Here is a 12,354-nt window from a genome sequence, read left to right as displayed (position 1 = left end):
GATCCGGAGGGTAAGTCCTGTGAGACGAGACGAGGGTTAGAGGTGGTGATCAGATGACCAGCATCTCGTAACCATGAGTCAACTTTGAAAGTATGAACGGGTCGTTGAGAATAGTCCAATTGAGGACAAAGAGCCCCAATCTCCTGCCTTCCAGTGTATCCGAGATCAGCACGACTGGTGGTGGAAGGTCCCAGGAGTTCGGCGAGTCACTGATGTCCAGAACCGAAGCCGGCACCAGAGTCGGGTTTAGAGGGGCACATAGAGAAGCTACCATAGCCCTGCTTCCTGCCCCTGGTTGCCTCGAAAAATATCTCTGAGTTCCGGGTTGGAGGGAGTAAACTGCGCTGTGTGCCGCTTCTTCAAAGACTCCTCAAGCTGTGTCTTCTGGTGTTTCAAGAGGTCCATGGACACCTGAAACTGTGTCTCGCAGTCGACCTTAAGAGATACACCATGAATCTGGCCATTGAAAAGAAAGTCAGATGACCATGGTTGGTGGAACAGTTTGACCCGGAGCCTATCATCCCAGGACGCGTGACTAAGAGTCTGATGACCGAGCAGGTAATCGAAGAAATGGGTCAACTGGTCCAGAACCATCTAAAACTGATCCAACACCAGAGCCATAGACCAATGGATGTAAGCCTGATCATCAGAGTTGGCATGTTCGACTGCAGCCATGATCGCGTCTACAGCCGACAGGATGCAATTAATAAGGCCGATCCCAGTTTCAGAAACCAATACCATCCACACACAAAGTGTGGGGTCTGCTGCAGAAAACATCATTTTACAGTGGGTGCAAAACTTTCTCTTCCTAGATGGGTTATCATTCTTGCCCATGATGAAGCAGTAGAAGAATAACATAGAAAAACTTCTGAGAGATTGCAGTGTACGTCCACACCAGTGTGCGACAAGAAAGAGAGTAATCAAAGTAAGATAATCACGTCACAGGTAGTGGTGCATGCTGCATGCTTCCTAGGAGGTTGCCCAGGTGCTGTATAACATGATAAGGGGGCAGCATGGAGCGCACAGGTGTATGGACAAGTGAGGCCAAGGATTTTTATTTGCAGTTCATTTCCACTCAGCAGGCTGAATTGAAGAGAGAGAGTACAAGACTTGAGATAGGATAAATATATAAATTTGTTCCTTTTCAAAAGGGTTTCTGATCAACCAACTTCAAATTACTTAAGTAACCGTCTGACACAAATATCTTGGCAGGTTCTTATATTCTCACTGCTGTGACAGTATAACTTGTTGTCACAAATAACAGACCCATTCTACAAAGAGTTCTCAGCTCTACTACTACTGAGTACTACAGATGAATGCGTAGGTTAAAAATGAGACTCAAGTTGTAATCATCTTGGTGCTGAGATATGTTTGTGGAAAAGTGGCATGAGACCCTATCCACAAAGCGTACAAAGCACTACCCTATTCGTAAGCCAACGATATAGTACAGAGTTACGATACATCGCAATGCTACGGCTGCTTCGTGGATCGGGAACCAGATGTACAAACCTGCCATATCTGTTGGCCCAGTATCCAGCACTGACACCGCCAATCATGCCACCGACTGCATACATGGCAACAGTGATGGACCACAGCAGGGTCTTCAGTGATGGCTGCATGTATTCCCCATTCCGATCAAAGTAGGTTTCATTGTAGAAATCCTGAATAATCTGAAAAAGGCAATACCAGAATTCATTTGGATGGCATTATCATCTTCTTGATTGTGAGCAGTGTCTGTTGAAGGCCAACACAAACATACAGATTTTCATAAACTGCTAATATTTCCCAAACAAAATGCTTTCTTTACTGTTAAACCCAGAATAAACTAATTTCTTGTTTTTCTAAGTTTTCTGCAAAAATTGGGGATAAACAGAATGAGATAACAACTGATTCTGAATAAGTTCTTGTTTGAAAAGGAAAAACAAACTTTAATCTTGCTGTAATATTTATTACAGATTTAGATGCACGTACTGCACACTCCACTTTTCAGGCATGCACTTCTTTTGAGTATGATTTTACACCGCTTTTAGCAATATTCCAGCAATATCCTGGTGGGGAACACCTGAAATGGGCTTCATACACTGTACCCATGTGGAGAATAGAACCCGGGTCTTCGGACCTTTAACCATTAGGCTACCCCACCACCCGCTATATTTATTGTATTTCAGTGCAATCAGTGCACCCTTTCACTTTACACACAATCTCCCTATTAATCAAGCTCTGTACCTGTTCTGGAGAATTGACGACTCCTGTGTTGTAGCCAAACTGGAAGGATGAACCCAAGGTGATGGCTGCAATGGCCAAGGCCAAGTGGCTGTTGAAACCCTGCAACACAGTACATACATTCCCTCAAGAAATAATGACTGATAACGACTTCACAATCTTCCCTAAGCAAATCTATTGCATAGGTGCTGAACATAGCGTGTTTTCAATTAAGAGTTAGCTCTCATGGAGAAATAACTGTGAAAAAATGAACTGGGAACCAAATATTTACACAGCAATTTTTCTGATCGATCACAGAAAAACATTAATGACAATTATTATGGATATACAACTTCTTTTATTCTGTGGAGACGACGTTTCGACATAGGTTCTAATGTCGTTGTCAAGCAAGTGATACATGAGTAACAAATTGAGAGAATATATACAGGAGTTGTTGTTACAGTAGATAATGAATGAGTCGTTTATACAATAGAAGAGGTTGATGTACAAGGTTTGTATGAGAGATTGAGTAAATTGATAGGAAGCCAGTAGGGTGACATACAAGGACTGAATTAGAGCTTATACAACAGATAGGAAGCCAGGTGGATGTTTATACAATGGATGGGGTTGATGTACATAGTTGAATTGAAACAGATAATGTACAAAAGAAATATTATTGATTACTTTATCAAGTGATGGTAGGCATTGGGAATGTAGTATCCTTCATCTCTGTTGAGGGTGGGTCCTATCTTCTTGATGTGTACTGCTTCCAAAAGTTTACAAATTTTGTAGTCTGAATGGTTCTTTACTGTGGCTTTGGTCTTGTCCCATTTGATGGTGTGATGTGTTGAAACGTCGCCTCCACAGAATAAAAGAAGTTGTATATCCATAATAATTGTCATTATTCTTCATCAACTCAACTTCTAAAATGCCCTTCAAAGAAGAACACAGAAAAACAGCTATTGACATTGTGATCAAAGTCTTTTTCTGGTGTATTGCAATGACATGAAACCAACCATAACACCAAGTCCTTTGGCACAATCCATTTAGTCCCATTTCTGACAAGCAGAGATTACTACTATTGCCAGTCTGACATTAGCCCTCATAGGATAGAATAATCATTTGTCATTAAATTTAGATATATGTCCTAGCTCACTTGATCATCATAACAGTTGAGTGAGTATGGTTTTACACCGCTTGTAGAAATATTCCAGCCATATCATGGTGGGGGACACCAGAAATGGGCTTCATACATTGTACCAACGTGGGGAATCAAACCCAGGTCTTACCCAACAGCCCTCATAACAGTTGAGACTCAGGGTGTAACCATTGATTTTCAGTGAGATTTTTGTGAACCCAAAGAAAATTTGTGTATCACTGTGAAATAACTGATCATGCATCATGTTTTTACACAAATCTGTATCCCAAATGTACCATCAAATTAGATCCTTCATCCTGTTTTAGGAATAATGAGATCGAAATTTAATGCATGATCCATGGCAAAACTAGATGATGGTACAGAATTTCATGATAATGACACTTAGAGCTGATGAATGTTTCATGCTGAAGTCAATCGTTACATAGTGAATATCACAATCTGTCCATAACTGAATATAATGCAGAAACTGATATGCTTAATGCAACTGAAACAGCAAAATGACAGAAATGTTATCAATAATACATTCCAACTTTAATGCATTAACTTGCTTCCACCAGATAACAGAACATTATCATTAGGATTAGCAAGATGTGAACAATGTTGATACAAGCAATAAAACTAGAAATGCTATTGGTATTTGATCTTCTATTTTACTGAAATGACAAGAGAAAACCTATATGCCTTGCATGACCATTGTTTTCCTTGGTCAATAGGCAAATATCTTGAAGGACCAAATGTAACTGATAACAGAAGTGTTACTCTGATAACTGGTGGCCTTCAAGAGGCTGTAACTGTGTCAGCCACTGTCCTTTGGAAAGAATGTAAACTCTCTATCAGAAGAGATATTTGCATGTACTATTAATAAGGTCAGCTGCACACTTCATGAACACTGACCTCGACCTACTGGCAGGAGAGCTTAGCTACCTGTACAAATGTTGATTTTTCCTAATCTCATATATACCTGCACAAATTATTTATAGTATATATGTTATTTTTCTGGATTAATTTTATCATTTTGAAGCAAACACCATGTTTCATTAATATAACTGAAAATCCATATGCTATGCATGGCAGTATGTTTATTGAAGCACTGCAACAATAAGCAATCTTTCAGGCAGTTTACTTACATCTTGAAACCTAAAACTGAACTTGGAATACACTGAATGTTACAAACAAATTAAGTTGGAGTTATATTGCACGTTTTGCTGACAGAAAGGGTATTTATTTATGAAGTATTGCAGACCTTTTTCAATGCACCAAAATGTGCATATTCACCATGTTAACTTTTTCTGGTAACGCTTCTAAGAAAATGCATGCACCTTCTTTAAAAAACACAATTGTCAAATGATGTCAACCATTCTCTTCCCACAGAGGTTACTCCTGTCATATCTTCCTACATAACCTCTGTTCTAATACGGCCATATTTCCCGGTCCTCGTAAAATCCCCTAGCGGCAAAAGATCGCAACACGAATTATCTCCCTTCTTTCTATCCAATCAGAACACGTGTTACATCGACTTAGATTCAATTTGACTAACACAAGCAAATGCGGGGCCACAAATATCCCCCATCTGCCGGGGAATTGTGTTGATGTTACACACAAGACGTTTAATGGCTAGCTTGTCCGTTGTCAACGAGGGCGATGGAGACGCCATTGATACGCCATTACATGACTGAGTTCTGTCTAGAAGAAACGTTTGCGCATCGCGCTCGGGAAGAGGTTCTAGTTTTCCCGAAGCATACGGAAATTACCGAGGCCTTGCGAATGATCACTTTTGAAACAACGTCGCTGATTGCACAACTAAATCGGCTTGTCTCCAATCACGAGCCTTGAACGCTGACACCAAGAAAGGGTCGTATTAGAACAGAGGTTATGTAGGAAGATATGACAGGAGTAACCTCTGTGGGAAGAGAATGGATGTCAACAGGCTTTAGCTATCACTGGTAATGAGGTCGTTTCTTGTGTGACATCAGTTCGACCTCACCGTTACGTCACAAACTAACACCAACTAACAAGAAACAAACCCCTAAAATTCACGAACAACAAACATACTGCTGCTGGTGGTTGACTATTATTGGGGAACATTTTTTGGTGTATTTATAAAAGAAATGTACGGCAATGCAGCGATTCAATATTTAACAGCTCAATTTCTAATACGTACATGCTTAGTTTTGGCCTTGCCGACACTATATTCATCATATTCTTTACCCCCATCGTCATCACTCGAAGACAGTAATGGTTTGCGTTCTTGTCTATCTGCCATTTTGACAGCACCCCATGTGATTGTCACGTGACGTAAATATATAACGCGATGTTCCTTGAGTTTGTAAACTTACGTTTTTGAGGGCAATCTTTCATTCGAAATAAAATATTATATGGTACGTATACAATATTTTATAATTGTGTACCTTTTACAGATTTTCTAACATATCATTCAGATGTATAATGTTTTCTTTCTTTTCGATTGTTGTTTATGTTTTCAATATACCGAAAACCGGAAGTTTCTCAAATTCGTGTCATCATGGCGAGCGGAGGATTGCCGTCTGACCAGCAAGAAGAAGATGCCTCGGAATTACAGTTCCCGAAAGGTAACCACAGAAGACATTTTGACAAGAGTGCAGTTTATGACTGTAGAACCCAATCGCGACTGGCGGCTAGATTTATGAAGGCGGCGTCTGGGCCGCGAAGTTTACCTGTGTCTTTTGTACGCTTTTGGCTCGCTACTAGGAACCGCAGACCACATTTTTAAATATAAGGGATATTTGTTTGCCTATTTTTTTAGGTCTAGTAACCACTGAGAAGTAAAGAAATAATGTTTCTTTTACAAAAATGTATATGCTTTAGGCCCAGAGGTCCCCAAAGCGGAACCGCCGACGTCACCCATTTTCGCATGTTTAAAACAATTTTGGCCACTCATCTGCTCCAAGGGAATGTAAGTTTTCATGGAAAAAACTGTTCCAGTCTGTTGAGCAGTTGATGCATATTTCCCTTAAGTTTCCTTTGAAAATATTCATAATGTTTTTAACTACTAGTATGTGTCTGCATGGAAATATCGTTGTGAGACAAAAACAGAGACAGGATCAAGTCACAAAATCATGTTTATTATCATATTATATTTTCTTCTAAGCAATTATGCACATAGTATCACTGAATGTTGTCACTTTTAGTTCAGAATAAAATTTCTTCACCCTATTCATGTCTATTTACATGCATTCAAGAACAAAAGTAAAAAAATTATCATGTTGCTTTTACTAAGGTTTTGAGCCAAAACTACTTCTCAAAATTCCTCTTTACTATTGTGTAAACTTCAAACTGAAGTCATATTAATATAAGCACTCATTTGATTCTTGAAAATTATTTTTAAAGATAAGAAAAATCTGAGCGAATTTTAAAAATACTATGATTCAAAAGCCATAATGATTGCTTGTTGTATACATGTCGCAGTTCTGTCTTGAACGCAGTAAATAGTTCATATAATTGTTGAAAGTCGTCCATAATCCAAATATATTACATGATCTGACACTTTCAGAGTATACTTGAAATGAAACCTCACACAATATATGATACAAATTACAATAATGTATGTGCATTCTTAGCAGCCAAACACTTGACAGTTCTGAAAAACCTAAAGCACATAAGAGGAGATTAAACCTTAAAAGATTCAATTGTCATCTGACATTAAATATACATGCCCCACCCCCATTACCCTACAATAAATGGCTATCACTTAATTTTTTTTCAGTTTTGGTTTGTATATTTTCATACATGCAGTAACCACTTTCATTAATACTAAACCTCTAAGCAATGCATAACATTTCACAAATTATTAATGCTCCTTCCATCATGCATTCATTCTGGTTTTCAATAACTATAAGTCAGCTTTAATTAAGTGAACAGAGTAAAAAAACCCATTATTATACTCGCAAGTGTTACCACTATTTCAACACACTAAAATGAACATGTAATGAGCCTTGTCTTTGCTAAGAGACGGGGATTGTTTACATGCATATAGTTTGAAAAAAATCATACTCAGGTTACTAAATTGCAGTTTGTAAACAAAACAAGAGTGACAAATTCCTGTTATTTCTACTTCAGTTCAGAGTAACTTGCTCAAATACGATTACCACAACACTAAAAATGTTCTATGCTCAGGAGAATCCAGGAAACAAAGGCGTTATATATAAAAACGTTCGCTGTGAAAAAATAGCTGAATATCTGCGTCTACTTTCCCGCTTAATATCACGGGCAGATAACTCTAAATGACCGAGGTACTCAGATTCGCGGAAATGACACAAGAAAAGTTTAAGGTCTCATTTCAGTAAGTTATATACTTCCGAAAAATACCAAACTTTTTGTGCGTGTACATTCATAGTTATATTGAGCGGATTTGCCCATACTTCAAGAAAATAAATACTTTTACACTATTTGGCATACGTTTAAAAAAGATCAAAGTTCAACTTACCGTCGTTTCTTCATCTTTCGTTGCCAGATGTTAGTTTTGCAAAATACGCGCACCGGAACGTGTACAACGCGATACCATAAATAAAATCGCATACCTTTAGTCAAAATATGTGTATTTGGACCTTAACCGTCGGCCTGTCCGTGGCCCAAATTGTCCGCAATTCTAAAAATAGCGACACTAGCGCCCCTAGCAGCATCTGCGGTCCCTACTCGTACAGCTTCGTTGCCTACGGGTCCGACAAAGGTCGCCATCACGGCTCTCTGTAATCTCTGTCCTGGCGTTAAATTTTATATAAATATCTGCTGATGCATTTTAGGCAACGTGTGTCATTGGTAGGGTTTGAGGGCTGTGTGTAATGGTCAACAACATGTAGCAGTTTTCAAAACATGCTTATATTCGTGACAACCTGCCATGCCAATTGTCCATCTTTGTTTCAGAATTTGAAAATGCTGAGACTCTGCTGATATCGGAAGTACAGATGTTGTTAGAACATCGGTATGTATGTATGTCACGGGAGCGTTGTGTATCAGTCTGGCAAGACTGTAGTCGTAAACGGGGCACAGCTTTTGCAATTAAGTTAGGGTGCGATTAAAATCAACCTCGCCACTCAAAGAAGTTAACTAAATTTTAAGTATGATGATAAGATTAAAAATGTTCTCAAACGTATTCTGTCGCTGCTCCGGCTTTAGCTGTGCCTCTTGTGATACCTAGCTTGCATGGCTCTTCTTTTCTCTAGTGGTGCTGGAATAGTTATGCCAGGATAACAACACTGTCCTTAGCACTTTGGCCCCCTTTCAGGTCAAGGACCCCTTTCTGATCATGATTAGAACTGCACTTTATCAGACAGACTTCGAATATCAGTCTGGAGGATTGCAACCCATAATGTCTCCTTGAAGAAGTACATCTAATTAGGCAACACTTCACAATGGTACTGGTTCTATGATGCTCACATCCATATCATAGAATGTTTGAAATAGATTTTGGAAGTGTTCTCAGTCGGGGTCAGCAAGGGACAGCTTTAAATGGCTAACTGATCCTGTGTTTGTGTGTGTGCAAAAAGCAGCAGCATTGTATTGGTTTGTTGACAGTGTGTGTTTTGCCAGCAAGTGTGAGTGTTAAAATGGTAAATTGATCCTGTGTTTGTATGAGGGGGCATCATGGGGCAATGTTAAAATGGCTAACAGATCTTGTGTGTGTGTGTGGCCAGCTTAGGGAAGTTTTAAAATGGTAAACTATTCTGGGGGAGTGGTGGGTGAGCTGTCGAATGCGTCAGGCTAGTGATCCAACGAATTGGAGGTGCCGGGATCGAGCTCACCTGTGACCGGGTGTAAACACCTTGAGTCAACTTTGTGTGCAGACTCTTTCAGTGTTGTCACAACCCTGTGCACTTAAAAGAACCCACGCATCCATTTGTAAATGACCAGATAGTGGCCTCATAAATGTGCAAACACATAGTTGTGGGTACAGCAACATGCAGTAAACTTGGACAAAGTACTGTAACTATGTGTCCCAGTCCACCCAGCTGCGAATGGGTACCTCGTAAGGATGGAAGAGCCACATTAACTCGGTGCACCTAGTGGCTGCAAAAGTTTGTATGATCCCCAGGGAGTTGAGATTGATAATACGACGTGCCATTTGAGATAGACATCCAGTGTTCGAGGGAAAAACAAAGCGCCTTTGAGCAACTGAGCTGGATATTGGCGCTATTCAAATATTGGCACAATAAAAAAAAAATCCTCTGTTTATGTGTGTGGCTGACAAGTGGCCATGTTAAAATGGCAAACTGACCCTGTGTTTACATGTATACAGAAAGCAGCAGAATGAGAGTGCTGAGGAGGAGCAAGAGCTTTCTGAGGTGTTCATGAAGACGCTCAACTACTGCTCCCGCTTCAGCAAGTTCAAGAACAGAGAAACCATTGCCGCTGTCAGAAGGTAGAATAGGAGCTGCTGTTGTTCTATGAGCTGATGTTTGAGACTCATTGATGGATGTGGCTTTCCTTCAATTCATTTTTCTGAAAGACGAATGAATACTTTGTGTAGTCTTTATCATGTTCATTTTTCCATTAGTATTTTTCAAAGGTTTTACATAATTGAATTTGTTTTAATGAAGAACAATGCAATATATCTTGACTTTTGTTTTTTAAAGCACACTGAGATATGTGTTTTAAGCCCAATCATCAAAACTCTTTACTCTTTAAACAGTCAAAGAAATGGAGATTACTCAAAGTGAGGTTTGTTATAATGATGATGAACAATGCATATTTCTTTGTTCCAGTTCACTTATGCAGAAGAAGTTACACAAGTTTGAACTTGCTGCCCTGGCTAATCTATGCCCTGAAACATCAGAGGAAGCTAAATCTCTCATTCCCAGGTACTGTGCCATAAGAAAAAAGAATACAAACATTTTTTATTTATTTGCGTAACATTTCATTTGTGAGCAGCATATTTTGACTGCTGTTACATCTCAAGAGGCTCTCAGGTATACATGCCCCACCCAACCACTCCCACTTGACTAACGCCTGGAATAGAAGGAAATGCTTTGTATGCAGGATACATATAAATATAAAATATATTAGTTGTTTCTTTTTTTCTGTAGTTTGGAAGGAAGGTTTGAGGAGGATGAGCTGCAGCAGATATTGGATGACATCAAAACAAAGCGAAGCTTTCAGTACTGAGACCATCCCTTCACTTGTGGAACCTTTCTGGAGTGTTGTGGAGGCAGGAGTTATCTCCCTTGCATGTCATGCTAGTCAAGGGGTGTGAGCAACATTTCTGTTGTGAATATTTCTTTGGGACTATTTTATTTTTACCTGACACTAGCATGACCATCTGAGTGCAACTACCGTTATAGGGACACCAATTATTGACGTATATCTGTTGTGTGTCATGAATTGCATAAAACTCTTCATGACTTACAGAAGTTGTAAAAGATCTGCCACAAATACATGGCTTTAGGATATGTATTCATATTCTTCATATTCACATTTACATTAAAAGACTTTGTGTTTATATTAAAGAGTGAAATTTAACATTAACAAATGTTTTGCAAGTACATTTACCATACATGGTAAGAGAGAATAATATTTAAAACAGGCTTTATTGTCAGCTTAAAAGTGCACAAATGTTTTGAAATGTTTTCAGTTCTTCAACAAATACTTGGTACTACCATAATGGTCTGGTCTCTGGAAATGTTTGCAGTTCAGATCTGTATCCCAACATGAAGCTGGATTAATGATCATTTGTTGCAAGATCTTATGGCATTGTGTCTCATCTCTCCATCATTTCAAACATTGTTGTGTCATTATTCATATGAAGCAAAGTCTGTGCTCATTGTAATATGTCATGTTTCATCAATAAACATTTTATTTGTCTCTTCTGTATTCATTTCTGTGTAATCTCACCAGTATTTCTGCTAGCGTAGAGGTTATGTCATGTATACCGTACCAGTATCTGCTGCTGATCATGGGTTTGAATCCCACACATATTTGCTGTTTACTATTACAGATAATTGTACATTCTCAGTTGCTTTAATTGTTTGTTTCTTTTATGCCCTACCTGAACGAAATTTTGCAAGGGATGTAGAAATATGATTCGTTTTATTTCTGGATTTTTAATTCTTGAACCATTCAGCATTTTACATTGCAATTATGTACACATATCCAGTGCTTCAGCTAGGGAAGCGCCATTGCGCCATTCACACTAAAAAATATGCAGTGGCACTTTTGTTTTTCAATGCTAGAGCGCCCATTGGCGTAACATTTAATATAATCCACAGGTCTTCTACACCATGGTTACCATGAATGGCAAAAGTCTCAACTGCATTGGCACACATTTTAGTAGTTAAGGTGCCAATTGGCAACACTCAAAATAATTCTGGCTGAAGCACTGCATATCTGAGATATACTGAACTGGTCTTTTTTGCTACTCGTGAACCTTATGAAAAATTAACAGTTTTCCCTGAAGTTATTGAGAAATTTGTTGTTTCCTAATACTGATAATAGAATTTTAGAATAGGTGTTACATTATGTAGTAGGGTACTCAATATGGGAGGCAACTCTTGTACTCTGAAGAATGAACCTTACAACTAAGAGTTATCTCCCCTAGTGCCGTCCCCTTTGAAAATGACATAAGACCACATTGAAGATTTCTTTTTTGCGTTGGCGGAGCCAATGGGGGGTTCATTCCTAATTCCTGAACCGCCCATGAAAGGGACATGACTAACGCAAAATAGTTAGCGGGTAGACATGACATTCCTCTGTTTACAGTATACAGAACTTTGAAGAATATTCAGTCAGGAGTTGGGATTGAGCACAAGACGGGCTTGGAGGCCAAGGATGAGGAAGTTCGGTACTACATCGAATTGGTCAGATTGTGAGTAGGGGAAATTTGAAAGGCGTTGAGAATATCAGAAATGAGATGATTAATAGAGGAAGCCCTCAGGTATGTAATGAAACCCTTAGGCAAGAATTACAAAGACTTAACTGGGTAAAAAAGCGCGGAATTCCCACACCATTGATGAAAGCACAAAAAG

The 12,354-nt window shown here is 39.0% G+C and overlaps 2 protein-coding genes across 7 annotated transcripts in view; one reads left to right on the top strand and one right to left on the bottom strand.

Moving 5' to 3' along the window:
- LOC124268214 (solute carrier family 2, facilitated glucose transporter member 1-like) overlaps positions 1-5,689 on the bottom strand; it is a 65,435-nt gene extending 59,746 nt beyond the window's left edge. For 3 of the 6 annotated variants that reach the window (XM_046703249.1, XM_046703248.1, XM_046703245.1), the window contains exons 1-3: positions 5,523-5,686; positions 2,227-2,325; positions 1,510-1,670 (exon numbers count right to left, since the gene is read on the bottom strand). In XM_046703249.1, the coding sequence (XP_046559205.1) occupies positions 1,510-1,670; positions 2,227-2,325; positions 5,523-5,624 (362 nt within the window). In that variant the 5' untranslated portion in view covers positions 5,625-5,686. Of the gene's footprint in view, positions 1-1,509; positions 1,671-2,226; positions 2,326-5,522 lie in introns of all 6 variants that reach the window. The other 3 variants (XM_046703250.1, XM_046703247.1, XM_046703246.1) reach the window with 3 other exon arrangements.
- A 148-nt stretch (positions 5,690-5,837) lies between these two features.
- On the top strand, positions 5,838-11,194 carry LOC124268215 (DNA-directed RNA polymerase II subunit RPB4-like). Its single transcript, XM_046703251.1, has 5 exons — positions 5,838-5,949; positions 8,261-8,318; positions 9,633-9,755; positions 10,099-10,194; positions 10,420-11,194. Exons 1-5 carry the CDS (start codon positions 5,883-5,885, stop codon positions 10,496-10,498), a joined length of 423 nt encoding a protein of 140 aa, XP_046559207.1. The 5' UTR covers positions 5,838-5,882; the 3' UTR covers positions 10,499-11,194.
- The last annotated feature ends 1,160 nt before the right edge of the window (positions 11,195-12,354 follow it).

Source organism: Haliotis rubra, unplaced genomic scaffold (genome assembly GCF_003918875.1).
Source record: "Haliotis rubra isolate DU_JTF1 unplaced genomic scaffold, ASM391887v1 Scf137, whole genome shotgun sequence".
Lineage (NCBI taxonomy): Eukaryota > Metazoa > Mollusca > Gastropoda > Lepetellida > Haliotidae > Haliotis > Haliotis rubra.
Note: the sequence above shows the minus strand (reverse complement) of the source record. Positions and strands in the feature narration are given on the sequence as shown.

Bases quoted from the DNA above. Each gene is read 5' to 3' on its own strand.
- LOC124268215 (XM_046703251.1), top strand. From the start codon at position 5,883: ATGGCGAGCGGAGGATTGCCGTCTGACCAGCAAGAAGAAGATGCCTCG. The intron at 5,950-8,260 runs GTAACCACAGAA...TCTTTGTTTCAG, and splicing joins GGAATTACAGTTCCCGAAAG to AATTTGAAAATGCTGAGACT. The intron at 8,319-9,632 runs GTATGTATGTAT...ACATGTATACAG, and splicing joins CAGATGTTGTTAGAACATCG to AAAGCAGCAGAATGAGAGTG.